The 24,688-nt window shown below is 42.8% G+C and overlaps 1 protein-coding gene across 3 annotated transcripts in view; it reads left to right on the top strand.

Moving 5' to 3' along the window:
- Nucleotides 1-24,688, top strand: part of CEP44 (centrosomal protein 44) — a 72,837-nt gene that overhangs the window by 23,117 nt on the left and 25,032 nt on the right. For all 3 annotated transcript variants that reach the window (XM_073606513.1, XM_073606493.1, XM_073606502.1), the window contains exons 5-6: nt 7,165-7,269; nt 20,490-20,630. In XM_073606513.1, the coding sequence (XP_073462614.1) occupies nt 7,165-7,269; nt 20,490-20,630 (246 nt within the window). The remainder of the gene's footprint in view (nt 1-7,164; nt 7,270-20,489; nt 20,631-24,688) is intronic.

Consider the following 24,688-nt stretch of genomic DNA (forward strand, 5'->3'; position numbering starts at 1 on the left):
CTACCTCACATGTATCGTTTGAACACTGTTTTGATGTGTGGGCGGGACTTACGTATGCATTCGCTTCTGCGTGCGAGCACACGGGGACAGGGGCGCTTTAAAAACATTTTATTTATTTTTTTATTGTTAATTTTACTTTCTTTTTTTTAGTTTGACACTTTTTTGAAAAAAAATTTTTTGATCACTTTTATTCCTATTATAAGGAATGTAAACATCCCTCCCGCTCCTTCATCCAGGGGGTGTGTTACTGGCCAGATCACCAGTGTGCGAGTGAGTTGACAATCTCCACCTGTGATGATCCTGTTTATCGGCGATCGTGACCCAAGTGACAACCCTGCCTATCGGAGAGCATGACCGAAGGGATAACACTTTTGTGGATTTCACGGGAGGCCACCTCCACAAGCCCTGACTGAGGTACTGCTATATGGCAGATATGTCCCACTAGATCCGGTAAGAGTACCTAACTCTGGATGTCTTTAATATGTTCCTTCTGGTTGCTGTATATTCCAGTCTTCAGTCAACATCCTGTGTTCAAGCACCCCCTCTGTTTGAGAAGAGTTTTTCTATTTATATTTATGGACTCTGGTTGTAGAGCTCAGCACACTGTACACTGCATTATAGACTTTCATATATATCTCACAGGTTCTTTATTGTGTTGATTCACATTATCTATAGTTATTTCTTAGCTACAGATCTATTTTTGTTTCATACACGATTTTAGTTTTGTTTCAGCACTGCACTTGTTTTATATACATTTGATGTGACTTGGTTTGTTTGTGTGTTAGCTGCTATTCACTATATTGATATATAATAATTTTTTGGGGGGTCAGCGCAACATCCCTTTTACATCACTACATGTTTTGAGTTACAGAGGAGGTCAAGATTATTGCTCTCGCTCCAACGTTCACGTCGCTACCTCACATGTATCGTTTGAACACCGTTTTCTTATGTGGGCGGGGCTTACGTATGCATTCGCTTCTGCGTACGGGGACAGGGGCACTTTAAAAACATTTTATTTATTTTTTTTATTGTTAATTTTACTTTCTTTTTTTTAGTTTGACACTTTTCTGAAAAAAAAATTTTTGATCACTTTTATTCCTATTATAAGGAATGTAAACATCCCTTGTAATAGGAATATGACATGACAGGTCCTCCTTTACAGTGAGATATGGGGTCAGTAAGAACCCACATCTCACCACTAGGCTGGAAAGCCTGAAATAAAAAAAAAAAAACAACGATCACAGCTTCCCAGCTGAGGTGGCGCCTTTTTTTTTAATGCAGAGGCCGGGGTGACATCATACTTACCTGTACCTCTCTCGTGCCAGGGGCGAGCACACCAGCAAAAGCCGGTGTCTCAGGTCCTGATTGGATGGATTGATAGCAGCGCAGCCATTGGCTCCCGCTGCTGTCAATCAAATCCAATGATGTGGGGGGCGCAGCCAAGTCCTGCTTTCTGTGTCAATAGAAGCAGGACTTGGGAGCGCGCCCGCACTGCTGTCCCGAAGGAGAGAGCTTCTCCGGGGCCCTCGAAAAGAGGAGGAGCTACCAGTGCTCCTGAGGGACCCCAGAAGAGGAGGATCGGGGGCACTCTGTGCAGAACCAACTGCACAGAGGAGGTAAGTATAATATGTTTGTTATAAAAAAAAAGCAAAAACTGAAGCTTTACAACCCCTTGTAAGCATTTCTATAGAATTTACAAACTCATTCTATACTCCTGGAGTAAAAAATCTAATATCATGTTATTATTTATGGTATTAAGGTTTGAACAAACTCACAGATACAGATTGAACGGTGGTCTGAGGAGGCCTTAATGCTGCGCACAGTGCTCTGGATGGTGGCTGTAATGCTACACAGTGCTCTGGACGGTGGCTGTAATGCTACACAGTGCTCTGGACGGTGGATGTAATGCTACACAGTGCTCTGGACGGTGGCTGTAATGCTACACAGTGCTCTGGACGGTGGCTGTAATGCTTCACAGTGCTCTGGACGGTGGCTGTAATGCTGCACATAGCTCTGGACGATGGTCTGAGGAGGCCTGTAACTCTGCACAGTGCTCTGGATGGTGGCTGTAATGCTGCACAGTGCTCTGGATGGTGGTATGAGAGGCCTGTAATGGTGCACAGTGCTGGATGGTGGTCTCAGGTCTAAGGTATGGCCTGTAATATACAGTGCTCTAGAAGCCAGTGGTCAGAGGAGGCCTGTAATGCATACAGTGCTCTGAATGCTGGTGGTCAGAGGAGGCCTGTAATGTGCACAGTACTCTGGACGGTAGTCTGACTCTAATAGGCCTGTAATGCTGCACAGTGCTGGATGGTGGTCTGAGGGGAAGTCTGTAATTGTAATGTACACACCCACAGTGCTCTCTGCTCTGGATGGTCGTTATTGGGTGCGGGATTCACTCTGGATGGTTGACTGAGGACTTGAAGGCCTGTAATGCTGGCTGCACAGCCTGCTGACTGCTGCTAAGCAAAGCACGCCAGGGACTCGAGCCGTTTGCTTGCTGGAAACGGAAGTTCACAAGGGTAAACGTCCCTGCCTCATGTTTTCGTTTCGTTCGTTAATGAAAACGTAATTAATTTTCAGCATAGTTTTCGTCATTGGACAAAAATGTGGTGTACTTTTTCATTTTATTTTAGTCACTGTAAAAAGGCCACTGATGAAAATTTTGACAAATGTTTTTGTTGATTAAATTAACACTGCCTGGGAGCAACAAGACGAGAATGAAAGTAATCTCTTTAACAGAGCCTCTGACTTTGGTATAATCTAACATGAGTTCTCATCTTTTCCCCAATCTATACAAAACTAAAATAAAAGTTTTGGCTATAGATGCACATTTAGAGCTCAAAAGCTAGACAGCCCATTTAAGGCTCCATCAGGCAACTTTTTTTGCTGTTCTCTTGGTTGACTTGCTGTGTGGCCAGAAGGTGCTGTTTGTGTCCTCATGGGGAAGATTTGCTTAAAGCGGAGCTCCACCCAAAAGAGGAAGCTCCGCTTGTCTGCCTCCTCCCCCCTCCGCTGCCACATTTGGCACCTTTTGGGGGGAAGCAGGTACCTGGTTTTGACAAGTACCCGCTCCGGCAAACTGAGCTGCAAGTTTGGGCCCCCCCTCCTTACCCCCGCAGCAGGCCCATTCACAAAGCGCAGCGCGCTTCAGGCATGTGCAATAGGGAACCGCCAGCACCCGATAGCCGATTAAAAAATTGTCCCGATTGAGGACACCGCTGGATTCCTGGACAGGTAATTGTCCTAATATTAAAAGTCAGCAGCTACAAAACATTTTTTCTGAAAGAGCCTGGAACTCCTCTTTAACCTATTTTGACCTGGTAACTGTTACCGTGAAAGAGTGAATTGAGGGATATTTATGACTGTAGAGCAGTGGTTCCCAACTCCTGTCCTCAGGACCCACTAACAGGCCAGATTTTAGGTATTACCTTGGGGAGATGCAGACTAGAATACTGCAATCACTGAGCAGCATATTCTATCACCTGGGATGTATTTCAGTTATCTTGTAAACCTGACCTGTTGGTGGGTCCTGAGGACAGGAGTTGAGAACCATTTCTGTAGCACCATCTCTGGAACAAGTGAGCAATATTCTAGTAAGAAAATTTGTTTTAGTGACAAATGTCTTATGCCGCGTACACACGACCGGACTTTCCTGTAGAAAAGGTCCGACGGAATCATTTCATCGGATGTTCTGATCGTGTGTGGGCTTCATCGCACTTTTTCTTTCGAAAATTCTGACAGACCTAGAAATAGAACATGTTTTAAATCTTTCCGACGGAATCAATTCCTATCGGGAAAACCGTTCGTCTGTATGCTATTCCGATGGACCAAAAACGACACAAGGGCAGCTATTGGCTACTGGCTTGTTAACTTCCTTTTTCTAGTCCTGTTGTACATCACCGCATTCTAAACGATCGGACTTTGGTGTGATCGTGTGTAAACAAGTCCATTTCAGCGGAACTCCATCAGAAAAATCGTCAGAGTTTATTCTGATGGAAAAACCGGTCGTGTGTACGCAGCATAAAAGTCTTTTTTTTTTTTTTTTTCTCATTTTGAAACTCTTTCCCCCACTTACTGTTGTGCCTTAGGATAGGGAAAAATAAAGTCATAACCATTCCGTACTTCATTCCAAAACTAAAACTGTTGTCTTTAGATACATTTTAGGACACTTGGGGTTTAATTTACTAAAAAAAATATATATAACAAAGTTGTGCTACCCAATATAAATAGAAAAAAACAGCAACCAGCATCAACAATGATAAAAATTATGAAATTATGTGGTCATTAATGATCAAATATACTTTTGGATAATGTATAACTTTTATTATTTGTATTATATTATATTTTTATTTTATTTTTTTTTTTTATGGTTAGTTTGTTAGACCGTCAATCATACATCTCTCAGATTATTAGTGAATTTATTTTTATACATTCAGCCATTTCCAATATATTTTCTGCAAAGAGAAGAATGTGATTAATACATAATTCCATATATTTTCTTGTGACTATACACTGAACCAAGAAGTCTGAGAGTTCTGGCAGCTGTGAAAATGTTTTGCATTTGACACAAAACAGTTCTCTGTAGTATAAACATATATCAAAAGTAACTATTTCTGAGGTTTGTGTCTCTGGTCATATGTGTGACCCAGTTCTTTTAACATGGCCTGAATGAAGCCGCGGAAGGGAAATAACTTTAGAAAGAAAATCCTGTATACACAAGTCAGGTTGTGGACTAGTAATTAGATTTGTTGCATATTTCGAACTTCATAATTCCATAGCCCAGTTCCAGCCAAAAACACTTTGTGCCTCTTTGTGCGCCTTCCTGTCTGAGTGACATCAATTCCTCTCACCGCTGATCCTGGTGTCATAGGAATAAAAGGTGAGGGGAAAATGTGGCTTGAACAGAAATGACAACCTGATAGAAGCTTCTCCGCTCTTTCAAAACAAACAAAAAATGGTTGACGTTGGGCTTTAACAAACTGGAATGTCCATTTTTCCTAAATATACTAGCTTTAGAACAGACAGAGAGGTCCTAATGCTCCTAAAAGGGATCCCATCACTCCTGGGATAGCAAAAAACTCAGCCTTTAGTTAGTATATCTGTGCTGGCTTACCTACAAAATATTTAAATTTGCCCTTTTTTTAAATTTTTTTTTTTAATTCAAGTTTAATATAATATTACTATATCCACCATAGATGATTCTTCCATTCATTTATATAGACCAGGAACAAATGTGTACAGTACAACAAAGGCTCCTGGCGGTTTCTGTTTAAAACGCTGCCTGGTACAGTCAAAATAGAGCCACCAAACAGTGTGAAGACTGAATTATGTGAATAGATGGCTATATAAAAAAAGTAAAAGTCTGGCTTCCCAAAAATACCAGAATGGCCATTAATTACGACAACACAAGTCCTCCAATCCAAACGTGGGAAGCAAACACATGTAGGTTGCCATCCTTCAGAGAGTCGCGCACTCCTGATATTTTGAATACTTTGTAGTTTACAGCTATTAAAAAAATTAACATTTTTATTTTATATTTAATACCCCAAAAAGCATGGCAGCGCATATACAACCCCCCCCCCCCCCAAAAAAAAAAACAGGTGTTTAAAAAAAAAAAGGATAAAAAAAATTATAGACAGATTGCCTAAGGAGTTTTAGATGTGAAAATGTGTATACCTCCAGCTGGCAACTTGACCCCAACAATATGGAGCAAAATTTCAGACATCAGTCCTGATGATGTTTTGGTTCAAATCGAAGTCCAGAGGTGAAAAAGGGGCACTGGACAGCATGGGGCAGGTGAATCTTTCAGGTGCACGTGTGTGTATGTGTGTTTCTTTTTTTTTTTTTTGTTTGTTTTTTTTTGGGGGGGGTAATATGCAGTAAAAAAATATTACAAGGTAAACTGGTAGTGTATACAGACTTGGACCTTCCACTTCACCTGAGGCAAGAGTGGAGAAACATGAATGCAATGTACTTACTTTGAGAACAGAAAATAGGCATCAAAGCAGTAGCAGGTTTATTACAAACCACAAATAAAAAAATATGGCAGTGACATTTACTATTTTCACGACCAAAAAGAATCTTTGTAAACAGACTATCTGATAATCAAGAGTTTAATATAAAACGGGAGAAAGGAGGGGGGTAGGTCAGGTCTAACCCCAATAATCTCCAGGAAGAGGTGTCCCAAGAAGTGATAGTTACTGCTGGGAGGGGCTAGTCCCCATACAAAAAAAGGGATAAGGAATAGAGAATGAGAGTCGGTAAATAGAGAGAAATCAACCAGGTAGGAAGTTCCCCTCCACTAGCCAAAGAGGGTACCAGAGGCAACAAACAGATCACCACAGAGAACCCAAATTCCTGGGCCAACACAGTATACACGTACGTGCAAAAAGGTCAGTACCCAGAAAGCAATTGTTAGTATTCATCCGTACATGTGAATTCTAACCAACAGGACCAAGTGTTCCTGAATTTGTCATTGGAATCTTTGAACCGGTCAGGTCTTCCATCAATCTATTGTCCTCATCTTGGTGCAGCCATTGTCATATTTTCCGAAGTGTATGGGACTTCCAGTTCACTGGTATGGAAGAGCACGCTGCATTGATCAAATAATTGATAACTTTTTACTTTTTGACTTTTAGTGGCACTGTGTTGTCATGGAGAAGGATATATAGAGACTTTATGTATAGAGTGCTTTAGTGCATATTTGAAGAATTTGGTGTACAATCTGGAGTGAAGGGCATGACCAAAAAGATAATGGAGTAGATCACTGTTCCTGACATCAAGCGCAAGAGTTGGTTATTGAGGGGTAGAGGGAATGTATGAGTGAGGGGGTAAGATCACCGTGTGACTAGCTTATAACCCAGGTGCATATGTTTTAAATAATAATGATTTAGTTTCAGTGAATGTTTGGTGAAAGTCACGTTGGCTTTCATTTTTAGCTCATAATGTGCTGACTAGGTCTACTGAAGTATTGCAAATATAGTTATCCTCTAAAGTTGATATCTGTGGTCTTATATTGCCTGGGTACTTATTTTTATTATTTTTAATATTTTTCTTCCATGTATCTCTTGTTGGGTCCAGTTGTTTATTTAGGACATCACATTTTACACTAAACATTACCATATATATTTTTTATTTTGCTTTCTGTTTTCGTTTCCAAAGGTTAAATTCCAACCACCTAAGAAATGGGCTACTTCTAAGGATAGATTTGAAGTATTTTATCCAGAAGAGTCGTCTGTGCAGCCTACAACTGAAAAGCTAGTTCAAGTAAGTATATTGTTCTGTCATGACGATCCATGGATATATCGGCTTATCAATACTGGTCTTCTGCATTTAACAAATCCTTTCAAAATTTAGGAAGGGTAGAGAGCATCTCTTCGATTTTTGAAGCTGAGAAAGTTTTGAGATTTTCTTTGCACATCTGTCTTATGCATTGGAAAAAAGGATCCACTAAGTTTGTTTTTTTTTCCATATCCGTTAAATGTAAATAGGATAGAGTTGTGGATTCAGATGAAAGTGGCCAATGTCTTTTTTTATACTATATGTGAATGTAGCTTTCTACAGACCACCTTCACCTTATTATTTACACAATGGGTATTCCACCATCTCTCTTGAGAGCAGCTGAACATAAGTTTCCTTTAAGCCTGATTGTTTTATGCCAGGGAGATTCTATGAGAGAGCACTGAAATACCACTTGAAAACACTGGTTGTATTTTGGCATTGAAGTCCTTCCACTTTATAAAGAAATTGCTAGCTATTGTACCATTCAGTCCCTTGTCATTGCCCCAAGCCCTTGTGACTATGCATTTTAGTAACAAAAGTTTGAGTGTTTGGCCTTCTATTTTATTTGGTATATACTATAGTAGTTATTTTTGGGTAAAATATAGATATTTATTTATATCTTAAAATGTATAAATTATTAACACATACAGTACCTGTTCAAAGATATATTACAAATTATTATTTTTATTTACCTTTTTGTTGATATCTAATCTCAATTTTTTTCATGTCTCCGTTAAAGGCTTGATTGGCTCAGAAATTATGCATTTCCTTTCCTCCACTCAGCACTTAACAGTTTATATCTGGTTTTTGTCCTGTATGCTCTGCTGAGAGCACGCTTCTCACATTAATTCATTTTTCTTTCTCGAACATCACGGGACACAGATCCACAGTAATTACTGATGGGTTATATAGGTATCACTGGTGATTGGACACTGGCACACCCTATCAGGAAGTTCAACCCCCTATATAATCCCTCCCCCTTGCAGGGATACCTCAGTTTTTTACGCCAGTGTCTTAGGTGATGGACGTGTAAAGATGTCCTGTGCTGAGCTCCAAAGGGAATATCCTAAGATCCTATACTGGGGCAAGCCAGGCGAACCGGATCCATTCAAAGTGTCTTTTCATGGCTGAATTGAATGGTACCCGGGCCTCGTGTCCGAAGAAACAAGGTTTTTACCCGTAATGCTTCTCTTTTTAGAGAGCTGGACCCCGCAGATCAGAAAATGGCTTTAAACTTCCTAATTTCTGGCGAGGTGCTTTACGGTCCCAGAACTGTTGGATCCCCCTACTGATGGGGGCCCCAGTCTCTGATGGTTTTTTCAAACGGAGCCCAACGTGAGAGGTGAAGATTGGGTCTGTGTAAACAGCACCCTGCGGCTGGATAAGGTAAGAGGAGATTCCACAGAATTTTTGAGTTCTAGTGGCTTTTCTTCTTTAAGGTAAATGCATGCTATGCCTATTGTGACCACCGGGGGCTGCCAAGAGCACAAACCTGCACATGCTGACTCTGTCTCAGGTGTTGTAATCGCTGATTATGTCCCAGCGTCTCAAGCAGGCTGCAAACAGGTAAGGTGGAAGGGGGGATTTCTCATGTTTGAATGTTCCCCCCCAGGCTAGAGAGGGGCCACAGGCGTCTAGAAAGTGGTTATACCACCCGGGCTCTGCGGCCTAATGGCCACCATCTCTGAAGATAGCCATTCAGGCAGATCTTGTTACCAGCCTCCCTCCCCCCCCCCCCATCCCCAGCCTTTCTCCAGAAGCATGACAGGAGAGTCGGCAGTGCGGGAAGCGCTCGTTTTTTTCAAAACTCGAGGGGGGGGCGGTAGAGGAGGGGGCGGGACGTCAGCACAGAGTGCTTAGACTCCCACTCAGGCCAGCTGCAGGCTATTAAAGGCACTCTGTACAGGTGCACTCAGCCTTCTGAGAGACACAGAGCTGACGGTCGCATGTAAGGTGGGACACAGGCATTCTCCTAGGCAGCATTTACTGAAGTAACATCAGACTGAGCATTGGGTAGCAAGGCTTTTAGCCAGACTACATAGCTCAGCGGGCAGTGTTCATTTGTATACCTTACACCTTGTTGCTTTGCACTATGGGCAGAAGAGGTTCAAGCACCCCAGGAACCAGAGACACTAGGGGATCTCGTTCAGGTTCTGAGGGCCCCCTGTCGGCAGCATCCTCCCCCCCTAAAGATGGGCCAGGGACGGCTAGCCAGGGAGAGCCATCGGGGTCAGGGGCTACACCTGCCTCTGGCACTTCAGCCCCTGTATATATTACACAAGAGGTTTTTTCCTCAACCATTAATGGTCTAGAGGAAAGATTAATGGCCGTGATTACGTCTTCACTCAGTGGAAGAAAACGCACTAGGCTTTCCTCTGTTCCCCAAGACCCTCAGACAGAGGAGCTCTGGGATAAAGGAGATGAATCCCTTTCAGAGGATCGGGATGGGACGGATGATTCCTCTTCGGGGGAATCAGGTGGAGAGGGACCCTCTGCGACTTCCCAAGAGGAGAAAGTCTTAGTGCAGATCCTCACTGGATTGGTCGGCTCCACATTTAAGTTGCCCATAACTGAAACTGCTAAGGAATCCTCTTCTGCTTTGGGGTCACTGAAACCTTTCCAAGCAGCACATGCTTTTCCTGTTCATACTTTACTTGAAAAGCTCATTTATTCTGAGTGGGATCACCCAGACAAACGTTTTTTTCCGCCGAGAAAGTTTTCAACACTTTATCCGATGGAAGAAAAGTTTATTAAAATGTGGGGAATACCGGCTATTGATGCCGCCATTTCCTCCGTAAATAATAGCCTGACTTGTCCTGTAGACAATGCTCAGATGCTCAGGCATCCTGTAGATAAGAGGATGGAATCCCTATTGAAGGATGTTTTCTCCTTAGCAGGATCAGTGGCCCAACCTGCAGTAGCAGCGATTGGAGTCTGTCAATACTTAAGAGACCATGTTAAGCAGGTCATCAAAGTATTACCTGAACAGCAGGCCCAGGGGTTTGCTAACCTTCCAGCGGCCTTATGCTTTGTGGTTGACGCCATTAGAGATTCTGTCGTGCAAACCTCCCGTCTTTCACTGGGGTTGGTGCATATACTTAGAATCCTATGGTTGAAAAATTGGTCAGCCGAAGCACCATGTAAGAAGCTACTGGCTGGGTTTCCATTTCGTGGTGCAAGGTTGTTTGGAGAGGACTTGGATAACTATATCAAGAGAATCTCTTGTGGGAAAAGCACTCTCTTACCTGTCAAGAAGAAGAGTAAGCGTCCCTCTTTCAAACGGACTCTTTCCCCAGCGCCGGGGGCTTCAGCCTCCAGGCAGTCTCGACGGCCGCCTCCATCGGGGTCCAGAGACAAGGGTCAACCCCAGGGACAAAAGAAGTCCTGGGGAAAGAAGCCTACTAGGCAAAACACTAAGACCTCTGCATGAGGGGGCGCCCCCGCTCACTCGAGTGGGGGGAAGACTGCGACAGTTCTCAGAGCTCTGGCACGAGGACTTCCAGGACAGATGGGTAGTCTCCACGGTAACCTTAGGGTACAAGCTGGAGTTTCAGGAATTCCCTTCTCCTCGGTTCCTCAGATCAAATGTTCCCAGAGACCCAGAGAAGAAGCAGTCGCTCCTTCTAGCGTTAGAGCGACTTTTGTCGCAGGAGGTCATTATGATAGTTCCCGCAAAGGACCAGGGATTGGGCTTCTATTCCAACCTTTTTACGGTCCAAAAGCCAAATGGGGATGTCAGGCCCATTTTGGACTTAAGGGATCTGAACCGATTCCTAAGGATTCAATCCTTCCGCATGGAATCAATTCGAACAGTAGTTCCCACCCTGCAGGGAGGAGAATTTCTGGCATCAATAGACATCAGAGATGCATATCTGCATGTGCCCATTTTTCCTGCTCATCAGAAGTTTCTGCGCTTCAAGGTAGGAGGGCGCCATTTCCAGTTTGTGGCTCTGCCTTTCGGGATAGCCACTGCACCTCGAGTGTTCACAAAGATCTTGGCTCCTCCTCTGGCCAGATTAAGGGCTCAGGGTATAGCTGTCATAGCATACCTAGATGACCTGCTCTTGATAGACCGGTCGGTAGCCTCTTTGAATGGAAACTTGAGGACCACGGTCAGGTATCTAGAACACCTGGGTTGGATCCTCAACTTAGAAAAGTCTTTCCTAAAACCAATAAGAAGACTGGAGTATTTAGGTCTGATTATAGATACAAGCCAGGAGAAAATATTTCTACCCCAGGCAAAGATCACTGCTTTGAGAGAGCTGATTCTGACAGTAAGGACCAAGAAGGGTCCCTCAGTCCGCCTTTGTATGAGGCTACTAGGGAAGATGGTGTCTTCATTCGAAGCAGTTCCCTATGCTCAGTTTCACTCAAGAATGCTGCAACACAGTATTCTGTCGACCTGGAACAAGAAGGTTCAGGCATTAGACTTTCCGATGCACCTGTCGCATGCGGTGCGTCAGAGCCTCAATTGGTGGCTCATACCCGAAAACCTGCAGAAGGGGAAATCCTTTCTACCGGTTACCTGGACGGTGGTAACAACAGATGCCAGTCTGTCAGGTTGGGGAGCAGTTCTGGAACAGGCTGCGGTCCAAGGGGTATGGTCCAAGACAGAGAAGACCTTACCCATCAACATTCTGGAGATCCGGGCAATACATCTAGCTCTAAAGGCCTGGACTATCAGGCTACAGGGTTGTCCGGTCAGGATCCAGTCCGACAATGCCACAGCAGTGGCTTATGTCAATCATCAGGGAGGCACCCGGAGCCGAGCTGCTCAAAAAGAGGTGAACCAGATCTTAGTCTGGGCAGAGATGCATGTGCCATGCATATCGGCAGTTTTCATCCCGGGAACAGAGAATTGGCAGGCGGACTATCTAAGTCGCCAGCAGTTACTTCCAGGGGAATGGTCTCTGCATCCCGACGTCTTTTGGGCCATATGCCAAAGATGGGGGGGTTCCAGATGTAGATCTCTTTGCATCCCGATTCAACAAAAAGATAGACAGATTTGTGGCAAGGACAAAAGATCCTCTTGCATGCGGGACGGATGCGTTGGTGATTCCGTGGCATCGGTTCTCACTGATTTACGCATTCCCGCCTATTTTGCTACTACCACGACTCCTTCGCAGGATCAGGCAGGAAAGGAAGTCGGTACTTCTGGTGGCTCCCGCTTGGCCCAGAAGGACTTGGTATGCAGAAATAGTAAGGATGACGGTAGGTTCCCCGTGGACACTACCGGAACGCCCAGACCTGTTATCTCAAGGTCCAGTGTTCCATCCTGCCTTACAAACGCTAATTTTGACGGTTTGGCTATTGAGACCCACGTTCTGAAGAGTCGTGGGCTCTCAGGTCCTGTCATATCTACCTTGATTAATGCAAGGAAGCCAGCTTCCAGGATGATTTATCATAGAGTCTGGAAGGCTTATATAACCTGGTGTGAATCCAGAGGTTGGCATCCCAGGAAATATGTCATAGGTAGAATCCTTGATTTTCTACAGATGGGATTAGAGATGAAGCTGGCCTTGAGTACCATCAAGGGCCAGGTCTCTGCTTTATCAGTATTATTTCAGCGGCCACTTGCTTCGCATTCTTTGGTCCGAAACTTTATGCAGGGGGTGATGCGTCTTAATCCTCCGGTTAAAGCGCCCCTAAACCCCTGGGACTTGAATTTGGTCCTGGCTGTGTTACAGAAACGGCCTTTTGAACCAATAAGTCAGATTCCTTTGGTCTTGTTGACAAGGAAATTCATTTTTCTGGTGGCCATCTCTTCTGCTAGAAGAGTATCAGAATTAGCAGCTCTTTCCTGTAAGGAGCCTTATTTGATTATACACAAGGATAGAGTGGTACTACGCCCTCATCCTAGTTTTTTACCGAAGGTGGTTTCTGATTTTCATTTAAACCAAGACGTTGTTCTACCTTCCTTTTTTCCAGATCCCTGTTCTCCGGAAGGGAGATCTCTACATTCGTTGGATGTAGTAAGAGCAGTTAAGGCCTATCTAGGGGCAGCTACTCAGATCCTCAAGACGGATGTTTTGTTTGTGCTGCCAGAGGGTCCCAATAGAGGACAGGCAGCGTCAAAAGCTACCATTTCTAAATGGATTCGACAGTTGATCATTCAAGCTTACGGTTTGAAACAGAAGATTCCTCCGTTTCAGATCAGGGCACATTCCACAAGGGCTATTGGTGCTTCTTGGGCAGTGCATCACCGGGCCTCTATGGCTCAAATCTGCAAGGCCGCAACCTGGTCTTCAGTTCATACATTCACCAGATTCTATCAGGTGGATGTGAGAAGGCATGAGGATATCGCCTTTGGGCGTAGTGTGCTGCAGGCAGCGGTACAGGGTCCTCAGGTCTGATTGCACCCTACTTGGTCGTGGTTCCCCCCCCTCAGGTAGCATTGCTCTGGGACATCCCATCAGTAATTACTGTGGCTCTGTGTCCCGTGATGTTCGAGAAAGAAAATAGGATTTTTTAAAACAGCTTACCTGTAAAATCCTTTTCTTTTGAAGGACATCACGGGACACAGAGGTCCCGCCCCTCTTCTAATACACTATATTGCTTGGCTACAAAACTAAGGTATCCCTGCAAGGGGGAGGGATTATATAGGGGGTTGAACTTCCTGATAGGGTGTGCCAGTGTCCAATCACCAGTGATACCTATATAACCCATCAGTAATTACTGTGGCTCTGTGTCCCGTGATGTCCTTCGAAAGAAAAGGATTTTACAGGTAAGCTGTTTTAAAAATCCTATTTTGTCATTTTCTGTAGACCTTACCTTTGAAGATTTCTGGTGGCATTTGTCTACTACTACTTTATGGGTTGGTTCTGGCAAAAAATGTGTCCAAACTGATTTTTTTTGTCTCTTTTGGGAAGATTTCTTTCCACTTCCTGTCTTATAGACGCAATAGAAAGTGACAGGAAATTGCTTTGAAGTGAGCAAAGTCCCCTCTTAGATGGTTGTCACTAGAGCCAGTGTTACCATTCCAAGATTTCTCTTCTGTTCCTGTTCTGGTTACAACTCCAAATTTTGAATTTTCCCCTGCTTTCAATATTGATCACTAGAGATGCACAGAAATTTTGGCCACCGAAACACATCGGGCAAAATGGATGTTATTGGCATTTTGTCGATAAGAGAAAAAGGTGCCGATAATGGCACAGAAAAAGCATGTAGTGGATATTGTTATTGCTGCATTTCAAAGGGGAAGTACGTTTTTGGTGTTTTTTTTTTTTTTTTTTTTAACTGACCAAAAATGCAGCAAGCAACATTTTTAAAATCACAACGGCTTCTACGAGAGCAAAGAAGCCCTCACACTTGCAACGCGTAATAAGTCACGTATTGACTATAAACAACACAAAATCCAAATATTCAACGATCTGTCTCCAATCACTTTGGCCAAAAGGCGCAGTTTCCGTCCTGTTACTACCCACCTACAAAACCATCAAGTTCCATACCGCTGGGGATTCCCCTTCCGTCTAACCGTTTCCAAAGATGGTGTTCAACATTCCCTGAGAGATCTCTACGAAAGTGAAGCCTTTATCCGCAACCTAGGTCTTCCCCCACTTCCTGAGGAAGATTCTATACCCCAAGCTCCGAACCCCAAACCACTTACCACACCAGCCAAAATTTGGACCCCAGTTCAACGAAGATCCCAGAAGAACTTCTCTACCCCACAACGAGCCAATCGTCACAGATATCCAACCTGATGTGACTTATTTTTTATTTATTTTTTTCTCAATATTTTTGCCCTTTTTTCCATGGCCAGAAAATATTTTCCATGGATACCCTAGTGACCTCACAGTGATCGGGTCACTTTGTTGAGAGGTCACACCTCTTATTGATGTCTCTGTTAGATGCCTTCTTGGGGGGGTTTTTTTTCTCCCCCCTTTTTAACTTTTTTCTTTTTTTTTTTTTTTTCTTTTCTTATATATACCTCTCTGTCATATACCAGCTTGTCTTAAGATTTATCTACATGTTCATAATAACATGCCAAGCACCTTTGCTCCTCCTGTCTGTTTGTTCTTTTTTGGTTTTACAAAAAACAGAGACGAGGATCTCCCCCCTCCTCTATTAATCCCTGCAGGCTAACATGCCCCCCCTCATGACCCAAGGCTTCTGCCTGGGCAGCCTGAAATTTTTTCTCAGGCTTTTCAAAAATTATTTTTTCTTTTATCTTTTTTTAACATTTTTCATCTTCCTATGCAATTTTAGTGCCTATTTTTTTTTACCTCCTTTGGAGTTTTCATATGCAGGTCTTTTTTCTTCTTTTTGACCTATATATGTTTTTTCAATGTTGTACTTACATTATTATAACAATTGTAAGAAATGTTTGTTTTCAAATGTTCCTTTTTAAGGATGCTCAGTTACATGCTCTCAGTCTTTATACTGCATTAGCACTTTTTTGTTTAACCAAATATGGCCCTCAAAATCTATTCTTGTAATGTTAAGGGACTAAACTCCATAGGCAAAAGGTGGCAGGTCTTAAAAGAATTTAAATCATCCAAAGCAGAGGTGATTATGGTTCAGGAAACCCATTTTAAGCCCAGTGGCTCCTTTAAGTTTGCTTCTAGACACTTTCCCATAGCATATACTGCCTCTGACCCCTCTGGAAAAGCGGGAGTGGCAATTCTTATTAAACACACAAGCCCAATAAAAATATTTCCTCCTACCTAGACCCTCATGGTAGGTTCATATTTCTGAAGTGTAGTCACTTTTCTACCTCTTTTTCCTTAATTAACATTTATGCACCAAATGTAGGACAGATCGGTTTCCTTGAAAAAGTTTTTGGGAAACTACAACCCTTCTCCCAGCCTTTCATGATCGTGGGAGGCGACTTCAATGTGTGCATGTCCCCGACCAGGGACAGGAAAACTCTATTCCAAACCACCTCACAATCTTCCTCTAAGAAATTATCCACATCCTTTCGCAAACTAGTTAGATCCCATAATCTATTTGATTCTTGGAGGATAAAACACTCGACCCAAAAACACTACACTTTTTATTCTCATCCCCACAAGTCTTATTCTAGACTAGATTACTTCCTTATTACAGGCCCTCTATTGCCCTATGTAGTATCTTCTGAAATAAATCCTATTACCTGGTCGGATCATGCACCTATTGAACTCGATGTATTATTGATGAAGTCTTTTACTAAAACCTTCCACTGGTGCTTCAATGAATCCCTGCTTAAAAACCCTTTATCTCAAACCCAACTACAGCAGAAACTAACTGAGTTTTTCCAGCTTAATGATGGCTCTGTCACGGAGATTTCCTCCCTGTGGGAGGCCCATAAAGCCTTTTTTAGAGGTGAATGCATAGCTATAGGCTCACGCCTAAAGAAAGATTCTGTACATCTTAAAAAGGATCTTATTACCCAACTACAAACAGCGGAAAGAATTCTGTTGGCCTCCCCCACGGTGGAAAAATTGAGAAATGTCATCTCAATCCGAGATCAGGTTAAGTCTTTTGTATGAATCAAATTTCCAAATCCATGTTGTGGGCTAAGCAAAAATTTTACGACTATGCAAACAAACCACATAGGATGCTAGTGAACAAATTAAAACCTCGGCCCTTTCTATCTATACCCGATCACTTGATACAATCTGATGGCACCCCCACATACTGTCCAAAAACTGTGTCATCAAAGGTCTTTGGTGATTTTTACAAACGGCTTTATAACTGTTTAGGTCCTGATTCACACCCTCAATTCTCGCAATCAGAGTTTGATAAATTTATAAATTCCCTCCCACTACCAAAGATCTCTGCTGACCATCTATCCTCTCTTAACGCTCCGATTACTGGAGAGGAAATAGGAGAGGTGATTAAAAATCTTCCAACCCACAAATCTCCGGGCCCTGACGGTCTCCCTTACATCTATTATAAAACCTTTACACATATTTTAACCCCCTATCTACAATCCCTATTTTCCTCCTTTTTTAAGGGATCCATCCCGCATTCACAATTCTTACATGCCAATATAACGGTAATCCCTAAGCCAGGTAAGGACCCTGCACTACCCAACAACTACCGCCCAATTGCTTTATTAAACTCAGACTACAACATTTTCACTAAGATATTAGCCAATAGATTATCCTCACTATTAACGTTCCTGATCCACAGAGACCAAGTGGGATTTGTTCCCTCGAGACATGCTGGAGATAATACAAGAAGAACCATAGATCTGATAGACCTAATAACTAGAACTAAACGCCCCACCATAGTCTTGAGCTTAGATGCTCAAAAAGCTTTCGATCGATTAAGTTGGCCCTTCATGTTCGCAGTCTTAACCCGATTTGGATTCTCAGGCCCCTTTTATACGAGCCCTACATATCCTTTACTCCCTCCCTACGTCTCAAGTCCAGCTGTCCTCCTATATCTCGCAACGATTTACTCTCAGTAATGGTACGAGACAAGGATGCCCTTTGTCGCCCCTATTATTTATATTAAGCCTAGAACCTTTAGCAGCAGCTATCAGATCCCATCCTAATATCAGAGGAATCCCACTACGACATCAGGACTACAAACTCTCTCTTTTCGCAGACGACATTCTGCTAACCATCACACACCCCGAGATTTCATTACCCTTCTTACACGAAACCCTCTCCACATTTGGGTCCTTATCAGGATTTTGTATTAATCAGACTAAAACAGAAGCTCTTCCCATCAATATACCCTCAGATATACTCCGCTCCTTACAAAACAGGTTTAAATACAGATGGTGCCAGACTTCACTAAAATATTTAGGAATTCATCTTACTCCTTCATACCACTCTCTTTATCAAGCCAATTTCCCTCCTATGTTCGCAGAAATTGCTAAACTCCTACAACATTGGTCTTCCATCCCAATTTCCCTTCTTGGTAGGATTAACGTTCTCAAAATGTCGGTTTTGCCCAAATTACTGTACCTTTTTGAAACACTTCCGGTCCCGGTCCCTATGTCGCAGTTGAAAAATCTCCAGAGAAAGTGCCTTAACTTTGTTTGGAACAATGCATCCCATAGAATTGCTCAATCGGTAGTCCTTTCTCCTAGAGCTAGAGGTGGACTAGCTTCCCCCGACTTTATTAAATATTACTATGCCTCTCATCTTAGAGTATTGACAACATGGACCTCAAGGAAGGCTGCAAATAGATGGGCCGAAATTGAAATGGGGATTACTGCCCCTGTACATCCATGCTATCTATTATGGCCTTCCTCTCAGAAATTCATACCCCAACTACGGTCTCTGTGTCTCTCCCCGATGCTTTTTACGCTATCAATCTGGAAAAGGTGTAGAGACAAATTTCATCTCTCCTTACCTTGCTCCCCTCTCCAGAATTTCCTTTTTAACCCAGAAATTCCGGACGGATTATCGTACCTGCGAACAATTTCGTGGACACACGCGGGGATGTTTCAGCTGCGACATTTAGTTCACCCAGTAACACACAAACTTTTACCTTTCTCAGTCCTTAAAGAAAAACACGCCCTACCGAAATCTACAGAATACTTCTACCTACAAATTAAACATTTTTTCCAAACCTGCTTCCCCTCCTTATCCTTAGAAAATCCCACTGCTTTTGAATTATTATGTACAAATGGCCCTTACGAACCAAACCTAATCTCATCCATATATAAAATACTCCAGACAACACCCCCTTTAAATGACTCCATACATAGATACATGACAAAATGGTCCAAAATGCTAAACAGATCAATTTCATTAATAGATTGGGGTAAAATCTGGGAGTCGGCTTTTAAAGTTTCCAGATGCGTGGCACAAAAGGAGACCGCCATTAAGATAATATTTCTATGGTACAAAACTCCTGAGTTGCTACATGCCCAAAATGCGTCTCTTTCTGATTTGTGCTGGAGATGTGGACGGTCCGTAGGTACACACCTTCACATTTTCTGGGATTGTCATGTCTTAAGTACATATTGGACTGAGATACAAAATCTATTGCTATCACTTTTCGCCACATCTATTCCATTAAAACCCATAGATTTCCTGTTAGGTCTACCCTTCCCGGGTATCCCTAAACCACTACAGAGACTAGGGTCTTTTGTACTTTTGGCAGCAAAAAGAGCCATCCCTAGACTTTGGCTCTCTACCAACGCTCCCACTTTACACCACGTCCTTTCCATTGTTGCAGATATGCGTAAAATGGAACATTTAACAGCAAAAATTGAAGGTAAAATTCCCCAATTTGAAAAAATTTGGAAACCTTGGGATGATTCAAAATTTTGTTCTGTACCTTCCATTTCTGCTCCTTTTTGATTCCAACTTACATGTTCTCTTGAGCATCCTTGTGTTTTGAACATGTAATTGAGTTAGCAACATAGATACTGTATGGAATTATTTCTTTCTTAATATATGACCCAATTCGGGAAGAAGCTGACTTCTATCTATACAGATATCCTCACCATGTCTCTTTACAATGTATACAATTGTTTGCACTACATTTATTTTGATTGTTTCTGTGTAAACTGTCATGACTTTTCCTTATTCCTTTTGTTATGCTGATTTATATTTGTTGAAAAACTTATTGAAAATAAAAAATGTATAAAAAAAACCACAACGGAAGTGCAATGGACCATTGTGAAGACATACATAGAATTTGAAGGGATACATTTTTTTTGAGCTTTTCTTGCGCAAAAGGTTTTCTGTTAAACCAGCTGATATTTGGCCTGTGTGTACTAGGCTTGTTTGTTGGCTTTTTGTTACTTGGCGTATTTCATTAGAAGAACTTCGAGAGAAAGGTAGAATTTTTAAAGTGTTTCTAAAGCCTCAAGGTTTTTTTTTACCTTAATGCATTCATGCATTTTTTCCTCAGAGCCCCCCCCCCCTATACTTACCTGAGCCTGATACAGCAATGCACATGAAAGCAGAGGCTCTTGTCTCTGTCTCCCTCCTCTCTGGGCTGATTGATAGCAGTGGGAGCCATTGGCTGCTGTTAATGTTACTTTAACTCTGTCTTGCTTTTTTCACTATTCTTGAGGCCAATTAATATAATGGAGAAAGTAGGCCGGAGAATACAGGTCCTCTTCATCAATGTACTGCTTAGCATAGTGATAAAACCTGATTAGTGTTGAAGGCTGACATCATAGAAACAACATTAAAAACAATAAAATCTGATATCTTACTGGGTACTTGGGCTACTATATGTCAAAATTCTGTCCTGGGTCAATCTTTACTTTGTGAATACTTGGGTGCTAGGAATTGTTCTTTCTCTTGCAGAAAAAAATGCTTGTGGAACGACACATTGGCAGGGGCACTGCTGATTTACCTATAGTTTCTGAAAGATTTGTGTCCTCAACGCAGGAAGAAATATCAAGTTCTGAATCTGAAGGAGATGGCCAGTGTGAGGATGTGGTAAAGGTGCAGTGTCCTTCTATTTTGATGACATAGATATCTAATTACGGTTTGCAAGGGATCATTATACACATACATGCGGATAATATACACCTGTCTGAAAATATACATCAATCCAAACATTTTTTAGTTCTGGATAAAGTAAGGAATAATTGATATCCATGTCCCTTTTTTTTTTTTTTTTTTTTTTTTTGTGTCCTATATTCCACTGGGTAATTTCCTGGTCTGGAGACACATTCAAAACTCCAGTAACTATGAGCTGGACTGATAGTGTCTAAGTGCCCTTATCGTATAATGCTGTACTTTATATAAGATACCTTTACAACCATAGCCATCAAGATAGATTGTACTGTACATAAACAATGGCTTTTACCTCTTTGTATTCTATCAGTCTTTTGTATAAGATATTTTGGTACACTTTGACTTTTTGTACATGTTAAAAGTCACTAAAACCTTCAATGTTATAAAAAAAAAAAGAAAAAAAAACTCCAGTAACATGTTTCCTGATAAATGGTCCCTTCTTCACTTTAGGTTGTTGATGAAACTCCAAAAAAATGTGGGGAGGAAATATGTACACAATGATGGTAAATCTAAATAAAGCTTTGGACACACCCCAAGGGTTGCCTGAAAAAAACTAACAGCTCTGGTCGGGAGCCGTTGCACTAACCTTGCGAGGTTAGTCCAGCGATCTCCCCCACTGAGCTGTTGTGTTCTGACAGGGGGACAGCTCTGATGAGCGCTCTCTGCCATTGGCTGAAAGCGCTGATCGGGAGGATGTTGGCTGCTGGTTTTCCAGCATGCATGTCTGACAGACATACGGGCAGAATGTCGGCCAGTATTTTTTTGTACCAGCAAATGTCTCCTGACATTCTGCCCGTGTGTACGGGGCTTAAGGGGGCATATGTTATAGGTATCCATATTTCGGATTATTGTAATGTTCATAGATAGAATAATGTAATAATCATTTTCTTGAATTTATAAGCTGTCCACAGTTTTTCTGGTGACATAAAATGAGACGTTAGTGTCACTTTAAAGCGGAGTTCCACCCATATAAAAGTCAGCAGCTACAAAAAGTGCCCCGTTCCTCTCACCCCTCCTCTCCTCGACGCCGGCATTGTGACTGTGGGCACTTGGCTGTGGCTTCATAGCCAGGCACGCACTGCGCATGCGCGAGCCGTGCTGTGATTGGCCGGGCAATCTTCTGGCACCTGTGACGTGTCGCAGGGAGGGGGGAGAGGTGAACTTCCTTCCGACTCCGCGGAGCCCGGGAGGCAGTGGGAGCTGGATGCCCCTAAAAAAAACTACGCTTTAATGTGTTTTATGCATGTTTTTTTTTTACTTGCTGAAACTTGTGCAGATATTTAAAAGCCCTGAGACGGCTGCCGGGACGCCCCAATCTTCTTGTGATGTAAGAATCCGCAACAGATCTCAACTCAAGTGACACTTTTTATAGTGTTTCACTTCACTCCTCTACTTGCAAATACATAAAAGGGTATGTAGAGAGGTTGGCAATAGAGTAGAGGAACTGGGCCAGCACAGGGAGTAATTAGATATTTCCAGAAGAGACAAGGGCTTCGATGTGCAAGTATATGGGTCTGTACTAGTGAATCGGCTCTTCCTGGGGTAGTCTAATTTTCCAGCAAATTCAAGGTCACGTTTCAAGTGAATAAAAATATCATTGCGTGTCTTTTTTTTTTTGTCCTTTTTATCTGCAATTTTTAAATTTTGTGACAAGGTCTCTTAATACATCCTATATCCACACATTATTTAATGTTATGTTATTATGGGTCCTGTTTTCTCTAGTTGCCCCTACATTTGGAAGCTAAAGTAGCCAATAAAGGTTTATAAAAGACTCAAATACAAAAGTTCTATTTCTTTATCGTATATCATGGGACATAGAGCCTTAAGTAATTACTTAATGGGTTATGGGCCACCTTCAGGTGTTGACACTAGTATACCCAATACAGGAAGTTGACTCCCCTATGTAACCCCTCCTCCTTCCAGGTGATGTGCTCTGAGGAGCTCCAGGAGGGATTTATGCTGGATTTAAAAAAGCTCCACAACCGCATCCATCCACACCACTGTGGCCCCAGGATGGTACCCGGGCCTCGCATAGAAGAATGAGGTTTTGCCGTTAACGCTTCTCTTTGAGGGCTGGACCCTAGGATCAGGACTCTTTGGTGTTGCTACATTACCTAAAGTTGTCCTGAGGGGTGCTATACAGGTCCAAAGGAGTGGAACCCCTATTAAAAGGGACCCGGTCTTTGAAGGTTTAACCACGCTGCCCATCATGATAGGTGAAATTTGGATCTGTCTGTCTGTTTTCAGCAGTATCCTGCAGCGAGGAAAAGGTAAGAGAAAAGCATAGGAACTGCAAAGTCCACCTATGACTTTTCTTTCAATATGTAATATTGTAATACCTTTAAAACTCCTCTAGAGGGAGTAAGAATGTATATAACCTGTAATCTGGGCTAAAGTACAGCGTGTGTCCTAGCAGCTGGAGGGGGTTCTCCTCTCCCCCCGAATTTGGGAAACTGAGTGGCTGGGGGGTTACATGTACTATGGTACAATACATTTGTAACAGTTTTGTAAATGCTATAAAACAGTGTGCAAGCCCTAAAGGCTAACCCCCCCACCTCTCCCCGAGGGGTGTGGGGTAGCTTCTTAGCTAAAAAAGCATTTACTTGCTATACAAGGTGTAAAGCGCTCTTTTCAAGGAGACATGGCAGCTGCAGCCTCCTCTCCTCTTCTGGTCTGTGTCTCAGACCCGTAGCCGTCTGCGCGCGCACACACAAGGCTGACGTTTTATATTGAAAGGAGGAGGGAGGGCCGGGGAAGGGGCGTGGCTTAAGCGGTCGGCGCCGTGTGCGGACTCAGCATCCTTGGAAAGCACACGGCGCACAGACAATCAGGTTTACACCTGAGGGGCATAAAAGCTGATGCTCTGAGAACAAAAAGTGTCTACCAGAGCAGCTGAAGCAAGCTGCCACAGGATACAGGAGCGCTGGAGCAAGTGAGGGGTTTACACAGGCATTTTCAGTACAGGAAAAGACAGTATTGTTTAGCATTAGATTAATCTTTGCTGCCATTGTTTTTCCTACTATTGCTCAAGCAAATAGAACAGTTCTTAGAGTGCCTCTGCTTTTGTGCTTTGCACTATAGCTTCCAAGGTTACTACTAAGGCACCAAAAGTTCCACCCCCAGGCGCTGAGAACTCCATCCATGCCTCCACACTGTCATCCTCTCCGGAGATACCAGATATGGCAAGCCAGGGTGAGTCTTTGGAACCGATTGGTGGTGCAACTGCTTCTCACACTTCAGCCCCTGTATACGTGACTGAAGATGCATTTTCCTCTGCCCTACAGGGCTTAGAAGGAAGATTAGTGGCTTCAATCGCATCCTCCATCCAAGGGGATAGGAAGCGTGCTAGATCCTTCACTCCCACGCCAAACCCTTTACCAAGGGAACAGTGGGATCAGGATGAGGTGGTTACCCTCAGACGATAGAGAGGAAAAACAAGCAGATTATTCCTCTGCAGAGGAAACAACAGTTGATTTAGCTTCACAATCTGAGGTACAAATCCTTACGGAAATGGTTCGCTCCACTTTCATGTTACCCCTAACAGAGTTAGCTGAAAGTCTGTTTTCCTCCTTGGGTTCTTTGAAACTTTTACAACCTTTGCATGCGTTTCCGGTCCATGCATTGCTAGAAAAGTTTATTTATGCTGAATGGGATCGTCTGGATAAGCATTTTTTCCCTCCAAAGAAAATCTCAGTTCTCTATCCCATGGAGGAAAAATTCACCAAAAAATGGAAGGTACCAGCAGTTGACGCTGCGATTTCCAGTGTGAATACAAGTCTAACTTGTCCAGTAGACAATGCACAAATGCTTAAGGATCCAACAGAAGAAGTTGGAATTCCTGTTAAAATCCTCTTTTTCCTTGGCAGGGACCATTATTTAGCCTGCAGTTGCAGCAATAGGCATCTGTCAGTCCTTAAAGGACCAGTTCACAGAGACACTTAAAGAGCTCCCTGCACAACCAAAAGCATTATGTTTTGCCATAG

The sequence above is a fragment of the Aquarana catesbeiana genome, linkage group LG01 (genome assembly GCF_042186555.1).
Source record: "Aquarana catesbeiana isolate 2022-GZ linkage group LG01, ASM4218655v1, whole genome shotgun sequence".
In the NCBI taxonomy this organism is placed as follows: Eukaryota; Metazoa; Chordata; class Amphibia; order Anura; family Ranidae; genus Aquarana; species Aquarana catesbeiana.